We start from the raw sequence: 20254 nt of genomic DNA, 5'->3' as shown, positions 1-20254 counted from the left end.
AATCTATTCAACGCCTCAAATATTATGCTTCGTCGGATAAAAGAAAGTGCCAGCAATGTAGGGAACGGGCTCGAATTTTATTTGCTGATGCTATATACATGTTCTTCCGTCAATTCTTCCTTCAACAACACTCACTCTTTGTGCTTCCAATTATGACTGGAGGGTCCAGGGGTTGACAGCAGGAAAGGGGAGCATCTGCTCCGCCCTGGCGAATACATCAGCTTCATAATCTCTGTGTGCACTGGGCCGGGGTTGCTTGGATCCATTAGTTAATGATAGGTAACTGATGATTAACTTCTAGAAACATAATGGAAGACTCTTTGACGCTCCATGGTGTCCCAAGATGTCGCCATAATACTGCATAGGGCACGAGGATGTCACAATGCATCCTGCAACCCCCGACGTCCAATTAGTTACATCGTCTCAATTCTCGCCTTTCATATCTGCCCCCAGGCATTTATCATTTATCAATGACTGGTCTCAGCTCTCAACTAGCGCCAACTAGTAGTTATCATATCATGGCCGGTAAGAGTCAGGCTTTTCTTCTCCACACCTTCGGAATTCCAAGATAACAGTGTTCTCGGTAACATCTCTATCAGTGCTTCTTCTTCTTCTTCTTCTTCTTCTTCTTCTTCTTCTTCTTCTTCTTCTTCTTCTTCTTCTTCTTCTTCTCTATCTTTCTCTTTTTCTTTCTTTTCTTTTCTTTTCTTTTTCTTTTTTTTTTTAAAATCTTAACAATCATGTCGTCAGCGTTCATGACGGATGTGAACGAATAGCTATGGTCTTGTTTCACGAGTCAACACGATGATGCTGCATCACGCAAAAGGGGGAGGTTTATGAGCCAGACGGCATGTGCCATCAATAATAATAGTTAACTTCACCATATCACGTCCAGTTTCCAATTGCCGAAAGGTTCAAGTGCCGCCCACAATCAGCAGCAGTCTGGAAGCTGGAGGAAGATGACCAAAGGATAGCCAGGCCACGTTTTTTGCCTTCTTCAATCCCCATTCATGAGGTGGAAAGCCTACGCCAGTGCGTTATCAAGAAAACCTCAGTTTTTAAACTCCCTCTCTCTGGAGTCTTAGCCACTATTAACGCCATGTTAAGATGATCTCAAGCTTCAACCATTTGTTGTGCGTTTTTATATTTAAACTTTTTCAGTCGTTTCTCGAGTCCTTGGCCAAAGGATGCGACACAAGTCCGGTTTCAGCCCCCGCCCCACCGCATCTTAGAGTTGTTCCATCGTCCTTCCATGACTTTTCCACTGAGACCTCTACGGTGGTCGCCCAACGCTAAGCCATAAATCAGGAATAGTGTCTTTATTTCCCATTCAGCATCTGGGACCTGTCCTGTCTCCACATGGAGAAGTGAACAAGGAATCCGTTGAATGCAAAACAGGTTGCGTTGAGAGGGAGGGACAAAATGTTCTCAAGTAGGAACCTGAATGTAGTTAAACCTTGACCCGAATGGCGCTCATGAGAGGATCAAAGTACGTAGTGGTTTAACTAAACATACAACGCCCTTGTGGGATCACAGAGTTAACTAAACATACAAAGAAAGCCCTTGTGAGATGTAGTTATCATCAAAATGCTGTAGTTAAGCCCCATCTCATTTCTCAGATCTCACAACTATTAGCCAACATAGTGAAATCATCGTTTTGCAGTTATTATTAGTTACCTTGAGAGAATTTTGTTCAAGTAGATTGTTAAAATACCAGCCCAGAGCCTAGAGAACACTAGTTAATGGATTCCTCCCTCAAATTGACGACAAATCCTGATCTTTAAAAATCTCGTTATCATCAACCAATTGCCGCCCCGTACTTTTAAAAGTGCGGAGCCTGTTTCCACAAGGAAAAGGGCCCCCCTTTCGTGGAATTTGGGGGATTTCGCAACCCCGGTTAATTATATATATATATGTATATATATATATATATTTTAGGTTGTAGAAACATGGGGCAAAAGGGGGCCTAGGGTCTTTATGGCCGGAATTTAAAAAGCATAGTTAAGATTAACAATCAACTATACAGCTCAGTCATTCGTGGTCACCCATAGAAGAAGCGAAGACAGATAGCATTTCGCTACTATCACCGCTCTAATTTTAGTTAAGCAGAACCTTGGACAGGAATTATTTAGTTGAGCGGATTACAGGCCTTTTACCTTTTCCCTTCAATCTTCTTGCACCGTAAGAATACACTAAGGCCGTTCTGCAGTTGGGTTCCGGGTTTGAAGGACAGCTTCTCCCAGAACAATGAACAGGACAACACCGATTCCTTGCATTCCTGAAATCTGAAGTCACCTCCAGACTCCTCTGTAGTGTATTTCCTTTTTCCAAACCTCATACCGAAAACAGTTCTTGTGCGGTGAGGAAATAGGCGTGCTTGATGCCCTCCCTCCCTTTAGCTTGCAACACCCCTTGGAGTCAGAGTGCTGCTGGCCAGGCATAGAGCGGAGCGGACGATCAAAAGACAGATGAGAATGTTTATATTGTTGTTTTGAAGCAGATTCATTGCCAGACTTTGAAAGAAGCCTTGGTTCATCTGGGCCGGTTTATGACTTTGACAACCGGCCTTTCAACTACTCTGGTTTATTCGCCGGATGCGGGTTCAAAGGCCAACAAACTGCTGGATCCCCTCTCCACTAAGTGAAGCACATCAGTCTGGATAGAAGATAATTATTATGGGCCCCCCTCACACACAAGCCCCAGAATCCATCACAGCCTCTTATCTGCTTCTGGGCTCAAATTTTCGTTCTGCCATTGCGATCTAAACCCGGGAAGCAGCAAGCACAACAAAAGGTTCTTGTCAACCAACACCTCGCCCACGGAATATGGTTGTTGATGAAAGATGACCCCTTTTGACCATTGGATTGGGATCATTCCGGAGGGTACTTTGTTTATTTGTTGTTTTGAGTACGCATCAATGCCAAAAGAAAGAAGAAGAAGAAGAAGAAGAAGAAGAAAAAAAAATCAATGTACCTTCCAGTTGGATGTTGTCCGACCGGTTATTTTCTCAAAACTCACAATGCACTTGAACCAGCCAGGATGCAATTCACCTGACACACCCACCTGGTCGAAAAATGAACCGTTACAAGAAGTAGCTCCGGCCTGTGCAGTGCCATTACGAATGCCAGGAATGTGACTTGAGTTTGAGGCGTATTTACAGGGTCCGTCTAAGCATCCGTACTTGGTGGAGTGAACGGAAGTGGTAGTTAGAAAGCCCGGTCATTCCGACTGCGAACGGGTAACTAGTTTATGCATTGGACGTCGGTTTAAGATTTGCTAAACGGGGGGGAAAGCTTCGTCGCCACCCACAACTGGGTTATCTATGAATCTAGGTCCATATATACAACGATTTTCATCAAGTTGCAGTCAGTCTACGCGGGTGGCCAAATGGATTTAATCTCCGAACTGTCGATGCTTAGCAGGAAACCGTGGTTGTACATGCTTCGACGTTGCCATTGTACCCGTGTTGTTGTTCCTTTTCATCAGTCATATATGCAGGTAACCTCTCAGTCAGTTGATAAAAATTCCCCCCTCCTCCCTGCCCATACTTAGGTACATCAAGTTATCGGAGTTGAGGGCCCCAGGATATTGCATTCAACTCCTGATCTCCTTGCCGCTTGTTCCTGGGATATTCAGCAACGGCCCCAGGTAGCAGGGGATCCAATAAGCCCATTCATCCGTCCTCGTGTAGTGCCTTGCATATTCGGCCTTTGAAGAATATCCGTGAGTTTCCTGATGGGGATCATTTTTTTCATTGCTCTTCGTATCTGTTATCCTTAAGCAGTGTGTCGAGTGTGTCCGCGAGCTACGAATCCAAAGGATGTGTCCGCATGTAGCCATACCGGTAGAATCCGATTTGACCCGTATCAACGGGTCACGCGGTTATGCCGCTGTTTCGTTTCTTCGGGTACCTCATATCTGTATATTGATGTCATATCCCCAATGGGTACCGGTGGCGGGCGAAGAAGAACCTTTCAATACCCCCGAGGCCTGGTCTCCACGGGTGAAGGTAGAAAGTAAAATTCGAAGCAATAGGAGCAGCATGACTTGAATTTGGAAAATGTAACCCCACAAGTTGAGAAGTGCTCTTTGCGGAAAGTTATGGAGACTTTCATAGCTCATTCATCATATGTTAATGGGATGAATGGTGGTTGTCGTCAATGTTCAGTGGAAATTAAGCCCCGACATGACGAGACAGGCCATGTATAGAACACCGCGGCTACTTGAAATGAACTTTGCGACGATTGGAATTAAGCCTGATTGTCGGAAATAGTAAAGGAACATTCAGAAGAAAAACGGATAAATCTATGGAATTAAGAAAAAAGACGTCAACAAGGAACAATAATGAGTTTACCTCTCCCACGGCCGCAAATTAGTTCCTCAAAACCTCCTTTACAGGTGTAAGCGTCGCAATAGAAACTGCTTTCCAAGGTTGTTTCGGTATTTTGCAATTTGGACAACTTGGATATGCAAGATAGGCAGAGAGGGTAGTTCACTAACCAGAGATGATGTGTCGGTTAGTTTCTGGCTGGGCCGGGGCAAAACGAGAATGGTGATGCTAGTTTTCATGGGCAGCTGTAGCTTATTAATTTAAGATGTAGGCTAGAGATCGTATTGAATTTTTGATTTCTATCAGTTTGTAAAACGGAACTGAAAAACCATATATCATACAGAGCATAGGTTCCTAATGAGGCAGGTAAAGCAGGGTAATGTAGCCGTGTAATCCGTCAGCTTAAAACGTGCCCGCGGACAAAAGACGTCAATCTGGAACGCTTAAATTTAATAATGGGCCGATGGAGGCTAACATTGTCTACATGATGCCCCGAAAAGTGTGTCGACATAGGGTATATTTTTTCAGGAAGCGAGGCTACCTATGTCGTCCAATCATGCCCATAACCGTATGCATGGTGAATCATCTTGGAAGGATAATGACGTATTTCAGACGACCTCGTCGACAGAATTCCAAAACGCAACACGACCTCGGAAATGGTGACGATGATGGAAATTCCGATGAGAATGATGATAATCCATGTTTGCCCTGTTAAGAGTGTAAGTACATGTGTGTTTAAATGAACAAAATTTCTCAGGACATGGGGATTGGAAATGTGTAGGACATACGCGACATCTTATTATCTGCTATGGAATCTGATAAGATCTCTGTCAAATCGAGAAAGACGCGGCATCGCTCGTTCAGTACTTGAATGCGAGGCTTGATTTCCAGGTATTCCCGCACAGCAATGTACAGGGGATGCAAAGTCGGTTCGCTATCCCAGAAGAATGAGGGCACGTCGAGCATGTTCGAAGCTATCGGTTTGGTTTTCTTGGTTACATCTCCATTCAAATGATCCATTGACCTGAACCGTCCGTAAACCGAGGTAGGGCAAAGCAAATACTTACATAAATTCACCTGAACTCTACACTCAAACAGCTTCCCCAGGATTTGAAATACCTCTTGCCTCTTCATCCCTAGATGGCCCGTCAACGCCAGCCTTCGAGGCACATCCTTCGCCTCGGCCATCTGCCGTGCCATAACTTCCTCAAAGAAGCTCAGTTTCGTGCTCTGAGCAATGCCATGGCTAATGGCAAGCTTGATCATATGGTCCCCACTGCGCAGTGTGATCATATCATTGTAAACGCGGGGTCGGGAAATCTGTGACGAATACTCAAAGTGAAATTCTTCAGTCTCGAAGTCCTCTTCGGGCAACGGAGCAGTGGCGAGAGGGATGGGAGCACCGCCACCTTTACCCGATGATGCGAATGCAAGGTCGGCTAGGGCATCTTTTTCCTCCCTTTCGGTGAAGTTCCAGAAAACGACAACTCCGTAGCTAAAGAGAAACATTTCTGCGAACGTTAGGGCATTGGGTGGGATTCTGGCCATGGAAATTGATCCGGGCATATTATGTGCATCGTCCTTATTTGCGGAGGTGTGTTGACTTTCTTGTTCCTGTTGCTGACGGGCTGCGATGCCATTTGGCCCCGCTTGTCCGTCAGCATCACCACCATCTCGCGAGTTTGACCTCCCTCTAGATCCTTCGCGGTCGAATCCAGTAGCTTTGACTGAATGCTCGTCCTCTTCCGTGTAGTATTCGTCATGGTAATCCCTCCGCTCATTCCTCTCAATCTCCTCATCTAAGACAGCTTTGCCCCCCGCACTTTTCAGAATCGGACTACTCCGAATTCTATAACCCCCCTTCCCAGGCAATAGTGGCAAATGGTACGCAGTATACAAACAATCATCGTACAGCTTCGTCCTCGCGCCATGGGTCTCCTTCACAAATGCTGCAGTAACGGTTATCTTGTAACCCTGTGCAATACAATAGGCCGTAACACGAGGAAGCTTTTTCGCACGGTGCGCCTTCGGTAAACGCTCTGCATAACTCTTAGCCGCTTCAGGGGGTACACGACGGCGTTTCAGACGCTCTTCCTCTGCTAGAAGCGGCGCAGCATCGTTTTCCTGATCGAAATCCCCATATTTTTTCTGTTGTCTTTGCTTAGCCAGAATCCGGCGTGTCCTTTCAGCAGGAGTCTCCTTTCTCGTGGGCCCGGGTTCCTCATCCACAGGACCATCGAGTCCTTCAACATCCTCCACATCTTCCACAAGTTCTTCTTCCTCTTGCACTGTTTCCGGAAGCAACACCAGTTTCTCACTGACTTTCGTTGAGCGAGGTGGCAAATGCGGCAAAATTGCCAGTCGGCCCGCCGCCCTCAATCTTGGATCCATGCCACTCTTTCGTCCCAATTCAGTTGATCCCATTGAGCCAGCCAGAGCGCCTGGTCCGCTGAGTCTCGTGCGAGGTCGTGCTAGGAAACCTAGTGGCTTCTGTCGTTGATGCATGGACGGAACATCTGAGGTGTGCTGGAGGACATTGTCCAGGGTGATAAAGCGTGGAGAAGCGGTGTTTTGTATCTGGGAACGTCGGTGGCTGTATGCTGGATCACGGGAGTCCGTAACCTAGAATGAAATGGTTAACAGTCTTGCCATCTCAGCTTCACTACGCTCTCACGACATTTAGAGAATGGAGAAACATAAGTTTTCAAGGACCGGGTATATGTCCATCGGTTAGTGATCTAAGAAAGGAAGGAGACTTTAGGAACCCACAAGCACTGTTGGACCGCGCTCTCGCTTCCCCTTCCCGCTCCCGGGGCCTGCTCCTGGGTAAGACATGGTCCAGGTTATGATAGGGGTGTTGCGTTCCCCAAAGCCCCTTCGTATATATGTATATATATATATATATATGCGCACCAAGATATATCCTTCTCCGATATCTGTAGGCACCCTGGCCAGCTAAGCAGCTAGATATACCTATCCCTCCAGCCGTATAATTTTAGCAGGATAAGATTCGAAAAAGTCCAAGGAATCAAACAATCGAGCTGGGTAAACGGAAACCCCGCGTTGTCTCCTTTAGCCTTGTCTCCATCCACTCTTTCCAATTATCCTTTATTGTGAATTGGCATCGTCTAGTGGACGGCCAAGATCGCTTCACTTATGAACTGGCGACGAGATGGGATAACCGTTGAGGTTGACGTTGAGGTTGAGGTTGACGTTGACGTTGAGTCTGAACCCTCTGCCAATTACGTTGCCAACAAACTGATGAGATGACGAAAGTGAATTTTTGATCGAAAATTCCAAGCAGAGTCTTGCTTAGCGGGGAAGCTAGGCGAAAAGAGGTTAGCTAAAGCTCCCGACGAGGATCACATGTTGTTTGTCATATTTGCCCATTTCTCTCTCTGCAGATACAAACTGATTGAAGATCCAGTCAGGAATATCATCGTATTTGAAGTAGAATGCATGATATAAAACCTATTTAATAACTTTTATAAAATAATTACTTGATGTCATTATTATAGTTTACCAGTTCTAACTAATATAAATACACATATAACCGTGCCACGCGCACTCACTACCTCCCATCACCATCACTAATGGGAGGTAGTGAGTGCGCGTGGCACGGTTAGTTATATGATAAGCTTTGTATAGTAAAAAAATAAAAAATATGCTATTTTATATTTTTAATAATAATAATAATAATAATAATAATAATAATAATAATAATAATTACTATTATTATTATTAAATTAAACTATATTATATAAGAAATTATTTAAAATTATAATAATTTTTACTTTAATATAAATTTTATTTAACTATTGATATATTAATGGAGGAACACGGAGGATGTAGCTATCACCAGGACAGTGAAACTGTAGATAAATGCTCTCTTTTCCCCGTGGATTCACCGTTCCAAAGTACCTGAGCGGTCTCCTTGGTTCGGATCCAGATCACCATCTCTTCTGTGAACATTGCAGCGACTGGAACGTCTATACCCTTTCCAATCCCCCTTTTTGAGGTAGCCGGCTCGCTCTCGCTCTCTCTCTCTTCCCTCTCTTTTTTATTCTATCTGGCTAGATCGGTTTCTAACACCAGGGCGCCTCCTAGGTTTTCCTGATGGGTATGAGGACATAGGCCAGGAGAAAGCCGACGAATCCTGACCGGATCCGTCGACCGCCGTAGAATGCGGCCTGGTCGGATCCGCCGGCACAAAGACTCTTCCTGGCAACGGCAGTTCAACGCCCGTACCGGATTCGATTCCACAGGCTGGCTTATTGGAGCGAGGGCCGGATCAGGATACATCGCATAGACGACGAGAATGACCCCGAAGCAGTCAGGGTGATGGCCCGCTGCCCGACGATCCGCCGACCGTGGACTCTGACGACAGCAATACGGACGGGTCCAGTGTTGACAGCACCTTCACATCTCCCGCACTTCTAGCCGTGCAACATCTATATCTCACTCTCCCAAGGCAGATGGTGGAAGCGACGAAGCCGGCACCTGGCACTGCCAGTGGACGGTCTATCCCGCTCAAGAGACAACGTCGGCCCGGGGTCGGTACCGGTGCCATGCACCCCATGGTCGTGGTCGAAGTGCCAGTCATCACAGATCGCCTCGAAGAAGACATATTAAGCTCGATGCGGTACGAGAATGGGCTAAGCAGCCGACTCCGGGCCCGACAACGGAAGACCCGTGCACGATCGAAGCGCGAGGTCCCCGATACCCAGGACTGTAGGCTGCCCGGGAAACCCGTGCAGTGTGTCGAAGACGACACGACCATGTCCGACACGGATGGCTCGAGCGCACACTCTGGCGATACAGATTATGACTACCGTGCGGGCAGCGAAGAGGACAGTCCAACGAAACCGCCACCAAAGCGTCGCAGGCTTCCCACACAGCCATGTAAAGGGAGTTGCAGGAGAGCCGCTCAAATCATGATTGTCCTTAGTCTTCACTGAGTCAGTCAAAGGCATGCTGTATCAAATGACAAAACAAAGAGCAATTCACTCTATTGATACACTGAATCTTTATTAGTTTACAGCATCTGAGTTATTGCGCAATCTTGAAATGTTTCAATCATGTTCTGAGATAGATTGAAACTTGGTTTCTTCCACCGTCCGCCGTCTGGAAAGACAAGGCGCCGTAACCGGTTTACACAAGGGATCAGGGATTGATAGTATGGGGTGAAATTATCCTCTAAAATCCTGAGAAAGTCATCTTCATCACTAATCAACCCTTTCTTCTCCATGGCCAGTTTTTTAGTGCTCACATAATCCCACTCATCAAAATGCTCGACAATCCTTCCCTTCCCTGGACCATCATAGTGAATGCATATCCAGAACAGGACTCAGAAGAATGACTCCAGATCATGCATGAAACAATGCTTCTCACCGTACAAGACGCCGATGACCATGAATGCTCTGGTGCCTGTTTTGCCCCGTGCACCAGAAGACCCATCCCGTTGTGTCTTGATGGCCAGGTCAAGGTCAATCAGAAAGGCAGGCCATGAAGGATTGTCCTTGTCCTCATTCACCATCAGGTTGGGGGCATGTTATGGAACTGCTGGATTATTTTGAGCATGATGGCTCAAATGGGACACGCTGGTGTCTAGTGCTCCCTGCAATGATATCTGACAAGTGAAGTACCAAACATCAACAGAAGGCTGCACCAGGCAGCCTATGTACAAGCTGTTTCCAAACAAGACTTGTTGGATGTCTACTTTCTTCATGAGCAGCTAGGCATCACTCACTGTGGTAGATCAACGCCTGAGGCATGAAAGTTGATAGTATCCTGACTAATGCAGATCTACAACCTGCAAATGTTCTATTTTCAATTGTCGAGGCTGCGCATGCTGAGGTATTTTTGCAGCACCCTGAGTTCAGTCCTGTTAGGTGGCTAGAAGGTATGAAGCGCTGAAATATTTGATGGCCACACAGAGACACTGGGGCGAACTGGACGACACAGACTTCACCACAAACTTGATTAAAATTAGTGATCTGGGTGGAGGTGTAATGCAGTCTTTGTTATATCCCAAACCTGGTACAAGAACTCATGTCATTACCTAGCTGCATGGAGTCGACAATGTGATCAGTGGCCGGTAATGCTGACAGCTTTTGTGTGCACCTGAGCTAATCCACTGAAATACTTGGGGTTCTAGGATTGATATCTGGGCCTTGGGTTGCTTGGTATGCCCTCCCTGTACTCAAACCTAGTTCTCCCATCTAATCCTTGTGTAAAGATATTTGAATTGGCAACAAGTCATTATTTCCCTTGGGATCCTTTGGCCTCAAGGCCGAACAGATGGACGAAGAGCACGCTTACCGTATTAGCCAGCTCCTTGGTAAGAACGGTAGAACTTTACAAAACATCTGACAGACAGGCTTCCATACGACTTCAGTATTGAGAATGTCCAGCATCTTGCATCATTTCTTTGGTTCTTACTAATTCGTTTCTTTAAGTATTTCCGATTAAAAATCTTCAGATTAAAAGTACCATGTAAATGTCTTTCATATGTGGACAAAGGCATTTCTTTAGGAAAATAAAAAAGCTAAAAGCGAACTCAAAAGACCAGTGTTTTATTATATCGAAGTCAAACGTACTCAAAAGGTATGAGTAGAATCAAAATAGATAAGGCCAATGCTAAGACCCATTATAACATACCTACTTTGTGAATCTCACTGAAGGATAAGCCAGCATGCATAGTATCCACTTACCATTCAACTCCAGTTCCTACGTCTCGAATAAATAGCCAAAAAAAAAAAAAAAAAAAATTCCAGGAACAGCTAGTCAAAAGGAAAACACACACCAATACTCATGAAATACCGTAACTTAGAGCTGGGTCCTCTTGTGATTAATGTTGCAAAAAGGGAGGGAAACAAATGCAAATATATGTAGTTGATAAACCAAAAAATATAGAAATATAAAAATAAATAAATAGCAGCTTAGCCCATTTTCAAACGCCGATCCTCTTCCCAAATCTCCTCTTTCATCTTCTGTAATCGCTCGTGCTGTCGTTCCAGCTTTTCAATCTGGCTCGCAGGAGGGTCTGGATGACTAGTCATTTCCTCATGGAGAAGTCGATACTTGGCATAATACCGTTTAAATTGTTGTGCTTTGTCGCGTAACCGCTGGCGAAGTATCTCAAGGCTAAGGGGCGGGGAGGCACTACCTGTAGTGCTGCCGCTTGATGGACTGGAGAGGCGACGCCGTTTGGGTTCCATTGAACGACCATTCGTTATTGGAGTGGGAAGCCGACGACACTTTTGGTGTCGTATCCCATTTGGCTCATGGTTTGTGCGGCCGGGGGCTGGTGAATCAGAATCTGCTTTGCGCTTGAAGGAGTTTTGATCAGGTTTCTTATCACCATTGACATTACTTGGTATTTGGGTTCCCGAAGGGGCGGAGGAAGCTTTGGCTCTGGAATGCTGGATCATAAGCGGTGAGGAGGAACTGGAAGATTGTGCGGTGTTCGCGGATTGCCCACCGTTTTCTAGATCGGATGCGTTCGTAGGAGGTGATGACCCGAGTGGAGAAGGCTTTTGTGGAGAACTGTTGCTGGCAATGCGACTAGCTGCTGTAGTAGAGGGATTCGTTTTCACGGCGGACTGCGATTTCACTTTGGCTGGCTTTTCTGGTTCTGCTTGTTTTGATGTAGACGTAGTGGCCGGAGTGCTCTTAACGGATGTTCTGTTAGCCTTGGGTTGACTTTGTTTCTCTCGAACCTCTGTAGTGGTAGTTGCGGACGAGCCCAATGGCGGTGAATCAACCATATCTGTATCTTCATCTGAGTCACGAACAAATTCTGCAGATTTGTGCTTGGCATCTAGTTTTGCTGGAGTTTTCTTATCCCTCTTTTTGTCGGTCTTTTTCGTCACTCTCCCCGTCAATGTGGTATTTTTTGCTTTGGTGGTTGTACGTTTCGTCTGGCCAATCTTCTCAGTCGACTTCCTCCTATGTTCAGTTCCTTCCTTTGCAGAATTAGTACCATTTTGCTGGTTGGGAGTAACGGCACCGTTGGTCCGTTCTGACTCGTTGCCCGTTCCGTCCCCATCCTTTGACATGTCTTCAGAAGCTTGAACCTGGATTCGTGGGGTCGTAGCTGTGGCAATCGGGCCAGTATGTAGGTTCAATCGAGACAAGACTTTACCCTTTCCCCTCTCAGCTTTTGGGAGTAGCATCTGCCACAGTTTATCTGTTCGTGAGATGCGCATTCGATCAAAGGCTGAGATGGCATTCTCAATTGCTTCTTGACGTTCGTTCTGGGAAGGATATGGAAAATTCCAAACATCAAGATCCTTGTATGCCTTGTCTTTTAAACCATGCTTTTCTCGATCTAGCCGGTTCTCAACACCGTATTTCTGTACGAGAGCCAAACAGTCCTTCTGTGAGGCACGGGTTTTCTGGGCCAAGAATCTGACAGAAACTGCTCGAATAGCAAGGAGATGGGTAAGAGGAACACGGAGAGCTTCAAGCCGAATTTTGTCCTTGTTCTGGGGCAGTGGGGCAGATGTGGGAGTGAGCGCAGAAACAGAAGCTGGGGAACGTGCTGCAAGGAGGCCTGGGCTGACGGATGTGGATCGATTGGCGGCATTCTGGAAAAAGCGTTCTTTCTCGACATCTATCTTGCTTATCGGCTTTCGGGCTAGGGAAGCAGCTGCTTTTCCAGTTGCACTGCGATTATCTCCAGCACCAAGAGCTCTCATCTGGTCAATCGTAGTAATCAATGGGGTTTTCTTCGACTCCTTTCCTTTCTCAAAGGCACTCAGCCTCTGCTCAAGATTTGCCAGTGCCTCATCGGTGGCAGCAGTTGCTTCACGAGCTTTCTCTACCTCAAGTTTATGACTGAGCACACCGGTGAAATAAGCATTTTCCTTTGACGATGGAGAAATAGAGTAGACTTCGGACGGGTGGGTTTCTGGTGAGGAGAAAATTGTCTGTGATTTGTTGCCGTAGTGTAGCGATTGGTGTTTTCCCAGACGGATACGAGCTTTTTGATCGTTACGCAGACTCTGGACGAGTTCATTGAGGGTAGACTGCGCCAAATTCAGCCGCATTATCTGGCTAGATTTTGGAGTGGAAGAATCCGTAGACAATTCCCCGGGCTTCTCAGCCCTCTGGAGACAGAGTCCCCCCTCGGGAATCACGAAGGGAGTCATTTCGAGAGTGGAATGGACAGTAAAGGGGAGCAACGGATATAAATTGGCGTGGTGATACTTGAATGGGACGGACGGGTAAAAGCGTCAACAGGGACAGTTGAGGGGTTCTTCCTCGTCAACGAGGTAGAACGGGAGGAGTGACAAGCTAGGGTGGGAAGGCAGCGAGCTGACGGGCAAGAGAAAGGATACACGAGAGTATCATGGCCCGCAGCGGCATCAAGGAGGACGTGGACTGCGGGAGGATTCGAGCATGGAAAGCGAAATGGTAGACGACAGGGAGAGAAGAAGGAAGAGAGAATGAGGGTTATCCAAGAGGAAGAAGAGGGGGGGGAGAGAGGTAATGAGTGGTGAAGACCTAGAAAAACACTTAAAGCCCTTGGAGAGAGAGAGGGGGGAATGAGGGAGTGGGGGAATGAGGGGGAAGAGAATGAGGGAAGAGAAAAGAATGAGAAGAAGGGAGGTTGAAGGAGTTGAAGGAGTTGAGGGAGCTGAGGTTGGCCGTTGCAGCTCTGTTTAGAAGGAGGAATTGGGGGAGAAGGTAATTACGGGTTGTTTGTATGGCCTGCATGCAACGCTGGATGTACGGTGACAATACAGGTCAGTCCGTGACAGTATTATACGGCTGCACCAGCGATTCCCACGCCCGGCGCGATCTTGGCTCTCACTGACACTCTACGTGTGGGTGCTTTTCCTCGCCTACCAAAGCATTGGGGGCTGGGCATGCTCTGCCTCTTCAACAGGGGGTGCGCGGGTGGGTTTGGGGCTGGCAACGCCACTAGGGTGAGTCGTTGTTGAGTTCCCAGTGCGCTGCCCCACAAGGGATGACCTAGCACTTAGCACTGGGGAACAGCCGTAGTTCAACAGAGGAACAGTTGAACCGTCGAAGTCAAATAAATAGTTATAAACAAATAACTACGTTGGTATGGAGTACCCAAAGAAATGTGCTTTTATTCTTCCCTTTCGGACTTGAACGAGGACAAGTCAAGTCATGCCTCGACATGGCGGTTTCGGGAATCAATACGGGTTCATCATTCCCCTATCGTGTTCGTGATTCGGTTTTCCCGCTTCATTACACAAACCTTATCACAGTTCACTACGACAGCACATCCATGCTCCAAGCGGTGGTGGTGACGGTGGGTGGTTTTGGGGGTGGCTGCTCCCAGATTGAAAAATCACTTCGGGCCCCTGACTGAGCGGAGAGATATATATATAATGACCATGCCATGGCCGTGAGGGTAGGTGGTACCTTTGGATATGCCTGGCTGAGAAATCGTTTCTATTACAGGTACCGTCGATACCAGATCTGCTGACACAACCAATATCTGGTAACTAACGTTAACTAACCAGTCGGCTAACTAGTTATATGCGTAGCTCAGTTTGCCTCAAAACCGGTTGGTTGGTCAGGTTGCTGGTTGAACAATAACAGCATTTAGATGATGGGCAGACAAACAAATAATGAACTAATAATTGCAATCATATAGTGAAAAAAGACATATATAAAACAAAGCAGAAGGCGTATGGAGTACCAAACAGACCACCTTCAAACCCACTGCCTGTCTGGAAACTATTCCATTCTCTGCGTTGTTTTGCCTTTTCTCGTACCATCCATAATATCTCCCTAGTACGCCCCAAAAAATCAAACGCCTTGCTTCCGTTCAGTAAATCGAGCTGACAGAACTCTTTTAACCAAGCCATGTTAAATAGTTGACTAGTCTAACTAGTCAGGTTATTTAGTTTGAACAACGATGCTGAGTAAGCACGGAGAAAGCAAGGGAAAAAACAAGAGGCTTCATAAAACTGGAACCTCAGCCCACACGGGGTTCGTACCGTACCATCAAGAATATGCTTCGTGCAAAGGCGAAAAAGAAAGTCAAAACGAGCAAATCAACCAGCATTGATGAGACACTCGCTTTTGGGAAAGAGATCTGCGTTGATTTGCCTGCTGCGTTGTTTTATTATTAGCCTTCCCGGCCGTTTAGTTTCCCCTCCCGGTTGGCTGTATCACGATAAAAATGGCTGTCTTGTCTTGCCTTTTTATTATCTATTATTTGCTTTTTTTCTTTCTTTTTTCTCTCTCAATCCTATTCCACTCTTCCCCTTCCCCTCTCTCCAGCTCTTTGCCTTCTTTTCTCTCCTTGTTTACCTCAAATTTATTGGCTAACAATTGTCCAGCAGACAAACGCACACAAGAAGGGAGACCAGAGGTTTCTATTATTAAAGATCGATTCAAGAGCTTGAGGTGTCAGGTCATCGGGCTACTAGCCCCACCTCTTTGCCACTGGTGGCTTTCCCCAAGAACCAAGGTCGGCAAAGGATTTTTGCTGTCTACACCTCTTTCTGTTTCATGGCTGTTCTTCATTCATATAAGTTACAGACGGAGTGTGAATTTAAAAAATACCGGAGTTCTTAAATCTTCTCATTCTCCATATTATTCTCATTCCCCAAGGCCAAATGCAGGTTCTCTATGGTTTTGTCACCAACTGCGCTTGCGGTACCCACCTTACAACGCATAAATTTGGCGCCGAGACGGTGGGAACGACCGGTTCTAGTTCTCGTCGTTCTGATTAGTCAAACCGTTACTCACTTGAACCAGCTAACTAGTTACCCATTCCGAAAAAGCTCTCCGATTGTGCCCATCATCTTATATTACGATGATTCGCTCTAACGCAGGGTGCTGGATCAAAAATATCCATTTCTCCCTAGAAGATCAATTCATTCATTCCCTGGGCATATGTTTTAACTCGTAGCGTACAAGTTATTCTAGTCGTAGAAGAAAGACATTCTTCACTTTTCTTTTTCTTGTTTGAATTCTTCAGATATTGGATATGATCTCTAAGACCATTTTGTACGCTTCTAGTGGCTCAAGCAGCTTTAGTGAAGAAAACTCTAGCCAAGGAGCAACAAGTGTGCTCCATGTAACCTTTAACTCTGTCCCCGGGGTCACATCAAGGAGAGGACGACCATTCCCGTATGCGGATTATTTGCATGCATGTAGGTGCAAGTACTCGAGTTATATTATGACTCATGATAATGGCCTCGATGTGCATAGAATATAAAGAAATGCGTGCCAAGTCCCCAGCTCCCCTTCATGATGTCTGATTCCATCCTCATACACCACTCCCTATATTTTCCCTCCTCTGCTAAGCAAAGAGTTACCCCTGCGAACAATTGTTGAATATCCCGACAACTTCGAATTTTTACCAAGGTAGGTACATCACTTTACCTCTTCCTATGGATTCTTTCCCTGACCGTGAAGAGGGGAAAGAGATATCGAACCTCAAACGAAAATCCGTGCATGAATGCCTCTATAACAAGGTATGTTGGCAGTTACATTACCCTTCCTTGGAAATATATGACAACGTGAAAGGAATTAATTATTCTGCATAAAAATGCTTCCATGCTACTCGCAAATTTCTCCCCGTGTCTTTCTCCCCGTGTGGATATGATGTCAGACATGACCACTCCATGTCCGCAGCGAGAAACTCGCATGTGTCATCAAAACAATACTACGTTGCACAACCGTCGTGATTTATGGAGTTTCTGTGAGATGCCACTACACGAGGGGAGGGGAAATGATAACAACAATAATTATATCACTAACAGCATAATCACATTATTTGCAATAATAGTCCTTGACTAAGTGAACAGAATTCTTCAACGAAGTGAAAGATCAATTCGAAATGTTTGAAATGTTTTAGTTGCTCTTTCATCTCAACTTGCAATTATGTCATCAATTCATGATAAAATGGCAAGAAACAAAAGAAATAGAGAAAAGAATTGAACTTATAGTATCTACTATTAAAAAGTAAGAAATAATTTTAACTGTTAAATTATATGTGTATTTATAATCACTTTCTCAATTAATATTTATTAAAAATATAATTAATTTTTCCTTACTCTATAGTATTATATTTTTAATTTATTTTTATTAATTAATACTAAGTTTTAATATAATGGAATATAGAATTATAAGATTATTCTCAGTTTTTGTTTATCTTTTATTTAATTTTTATTTTCTAATGTTGACTAAGCTTTTACTTATTTTATTCCAAATTCATATATATTTAAATTTTTTTTATATATATCTACTGTTTTTAATAATCTTAACTTCAAAGATAATATATTTATATATTGGTTAATTTTTAATGTTGTTTTATTAAAAAGTAATTATTTATAATATAATTGAAGCTAAAATATAGTTATTCAAAATATATTTTAGAAAAATATATGTAAAAATATTATTTTAATTAATATATCTTTTATAACCAAAAGTTCTATATATATTTTATTGAAATACTAATAAAATAAATGCACAAAAGGTAAACTTTTAAAATTAATATAATTTAAATTAAAAAAATTATTAATCTAAAATTATTTCCCCCTACTAGGACAGGAATATATTTTAAGTTGATTTTATAACTAAAACTAAAATAACTAACTACTAGATAAAGTCTGATTATTAGATCCAAAAGGGTTAAGAAAATTTTATATCTAAATAGTAGTTTACTATAACGATTATATTTATACTTTTATTAAATTGTTTTTATTTATATATATTATTTCTTTTCTCTTTGTTTGAAAGTTACTTGCCAATTTCTTATCAGGTCGGGGAGCAGGAAAATATGGAAGTTGTTATTAAGGAAGTGTTAAACAGGCAACATATTTCCCAGCCTTGCCTGAATCTGGCTGTGCAACTATGCCCACGTCCCCGTAAACCCCCAGACATTAAAGGCCATAGAAAACCTAGTTCTAGGTTCGATACTCGGTTTTGCTAATAGAGCGACCCCGTCATATATCTCAGCCATTGGTAGAGCCTCCAAAGAAGGCGGGGAGAACTTCATCTTGAACCACTCGCGGCTCAGGGGGTCATCCCGATCAGGGCCCCCAACATCAGCTTCGATAAGGAGTTTCCCTCCGCCAACCAAGTGTGGGGGGGCAGTTTTAGGAACGGTCGTATCCAACACGGCTTCAATCGATTTAATATACCGACTCAGTTCATCCACGTCGGCTTGCTTTGCAACGTTTGTGTCGAGGAGAACGACATGATCACAGTGAACATGGCTTGGCTTTTGAGATCTGGGAACTGGGTTTTCAGGTTTGTATTCGACATACGCGTATTTGACCGGAGAGGGTGTTGGTTGTACGGCTGCTTGGGTTCCAGGAGAAGGGCCTGTGTTTTGTGGTGATGTCGATCCTTCAAATTCTAGGGTGAATCGGAAACCGGATGGGAAAGCAATACTGGAAGATATTGACTGTTCGATGAAGTTGCGGAAGTTCGCCCACGTGGAATTTGTGATCATGACTGTTCGTTATGATTTACATATTAGCCTTCATTGGTCAATGGGCATCGGGCTAACGAGGTGCGATATCCATATGTGCGGGTGCAGGTAAAAAAGGGAGTGAATGAGAAAATGCTCAAGAACTTACATATAAATCCATCTTCGATCATTTTAAGCTCATTGCTCTCCTGGCAAGGGCAGAATGCGAAATAATTTAGATTCATACACGCATTTGATGTGCCTGCAGCGTATCCCCTGGGCTCTGTATCGGTATTACTCCAGAGGAGGCCGGAGTCAGCGTCCCTGTGAGGAGTGGTTTCAAGCGAAAATACGTGTTCAAGTTGAAACTGTGCCAATGCTTCTTTAAGCGGAGAAGCAGATCGTTGGGGAATATAAAGAACAATCTCGCTTCCCTTCTTCAATGCATTTATCCCCGTGACAATAACAGACGGAAGCGAATCCTTCATAGTTCCCGTCATGTTCGCCATGGTTATGCATGGTTGACGGCCACGGTCTATCCAGGGAGGGAAAGGGAAATAACGCTCCTGAGCACCTAGATGTCCAAGAGCTCTCATAACTCCATATCTCTGGGCCACCTCTGCCTCTGGCGCAATGAGGGGGATGACCTGCAGCCATTCACGAGGGAAATATGAAGCAGGTACATTGTTGATAGAGTGCGCAGGGCAGTAAACGATCCATTTGAAATCAGACCTGTCAAGGAAGGACGGAGAATGGAAGTCTGTGCGATGAAACTCATCAACTGTCTGCCCGCCCTTTGCTGCGGAATAGACGAACTTAATCCATTGAAAAGGAGTTGTCGGGAAGTTATCCTCCCGTTCACTGGCCTTGCGTCGAATAGTAAAGACGATCTCTTTCTGGCCCACTCGTGCCAATCCTTCAGAGATATAAGTCCAGCAATAAATCTCCCCACTGACCATGGATTGCAGCGTATGATAAAATATGAGCACGCCGACACCCTCCTCCGGCAAAACTGGATAAGTAAGCGGCCATGCTATTGGCCTAGGCGCTGGGGCTTGCGAAGGAGACCAGGGATTTCCAGCGGCTCCTGGAACGGGAGCATTGTTCGAATAAGAAGACGAGAAGTTCGTCTGAAGAGCCTGCCTTTGCGATTGGCCTGGGCGCTGGAACGAAGGATGAGGATTTCCTTCAATGGCCGGAGCGGGAGCATTGTTTGGGTGTGAAGATGGAAATGCTCCTTCGGGGGCATCCCTTGGTGATGACAAGGAAGATGACGGTGAAGGTAATTTCTTCCCTCCGATCCCAGAAAGTCGCTTCTTCCAGCTATCAAAACCCATGGCTTCGATTGATGGGCGTGATCCAACGAATATGAATGTTAAAAGAAGCAGCGGAATCTAATTTCTGCACTGGAACCAAATTTCAAGAAATAGTTGTAAAAATATGACAGAAACCCGTCAGGCTCTTTTCCTTCTGGCTTGAGTTTTGACAACACAGCCTCCCACTGCACGTCC

General features: G+C 44.9%; 5 protein-coding genes across 5 annotated transcripts; 1 reads left to right on the top strand and 4 right to left on the bottom strand.

Annotated features, from left to right (window-relative positions):
• Positions 1 to 4871: 4871 nt before the first annotated feature.
• PADG_01597 (uncharacterized protein) lies at positions 4872 to 7165 on the bottom strand (the record flags this gene model as incomplete). The annotated part of the gene is made up of 4 exons (XM_010759211.1): positions 4872 to 5038; positions 5119 to 5304; positions 5398 to 6952; positions 7100 to 7165. 4 exons carry the CDS (start codon positions 7163 to 7165, stop codon positions 4872 to 4874), a joined length of 1974 nt encoding a protein of 657 aa, XP_010757513.1.
• Positions 7166 to 7486: 321 nt separating this feature from the next.
• Positions 7487 to 9288, top strand: PADG_01596 (uncharacterized protein; the record flags this gene model as incomplete). Its single annotated transcript, XM_010758683.1, has 2 exons — positions 7487 to 7554; positions 8664 to 9288. 2 exons carry the CDS (start codon positions 7487 to 7489, stop codon positions 9286 to 9288), a joined length of 693 nt encoding a protein of 230 aa, XP_010756985.1.
• Positions 9289 to 9365: 77 nt separating this feature from the next.
• PADG_01595 (uncharacterized protein) lies at positions 9366 to 9866 on the bottom strand (the record flags this gene model as incomplete). Its single annotated transcript, XM_010758682.1, has 2 exons — positions 9366 to 9640; positions 9722 to 9866. The coding sequence occupies 2 exons, from the start codon at positions 9864 to 9866 to the stop codon at positions 9366 to 9368; spliced, it is 420 nt and encodes a 139-aa protein (XP_010756984.1).
• A 1275-nt stretch (positions 9867 to 11141) lies between these two features.
• Positions 11142 to 13485, bottom strand: PADG_01593 (uncharacterized protein; the record flags this gene model as incomplete). The annotated part of the gene is made up of 2 exons (XM_010758681.1): positions 11142 to 11173; positions 11289 to 13485. The coding sequence occupies 2 exons, from the start codon at positions 13483 to 13485 to the stop codon at positions 11142 to 11144; spliced, it is 2229 nt and encodes a 742-aa protein (XP_010756983.1).
• A 4694-nt stretch (positions 13486 to 18179) lies between these two features.
• On the bottom strand, positions 18180 to 20080 carry PADG_01591 (uncharacterized protein; the record flags this gene model as incomplete). The annotated part of the gene is made up of 2 exons (XM_010759210.1): positions 18180 to 18787; positions 18913 to 20080. 2 exons carry the CDS (start codon positions 20078 to 20080, stop codon positions 18180 to 18182), a joined length of 1776 nt encoding a protein of 591 aa, XP_010757512.1.
• Positions 20081 to 20254: the final 174 nt, after the last annotated feature.

Source organism: Paracoccidioides brasiliensis (assembly GCF_000150735.1).
Source record: "Paracoccidioides brasiliensis Pb18 unplaced genomic scaffold supercont2.2, whole genome shotgun sequence".
Classification (NCBI taxonomy): Eukaryota; Fungi; Ascomycota; class Eurotiomycetes; order Onygenales; family Ajellomycetaceae; genus Paracoccidioides; species Paracoccidioides brasiliensis.
The sequence above is the reverse complement of the archived record's forward strand: the minus strand, read 5'-3'. Positions and strand labels throughout refer to the sequence as shown.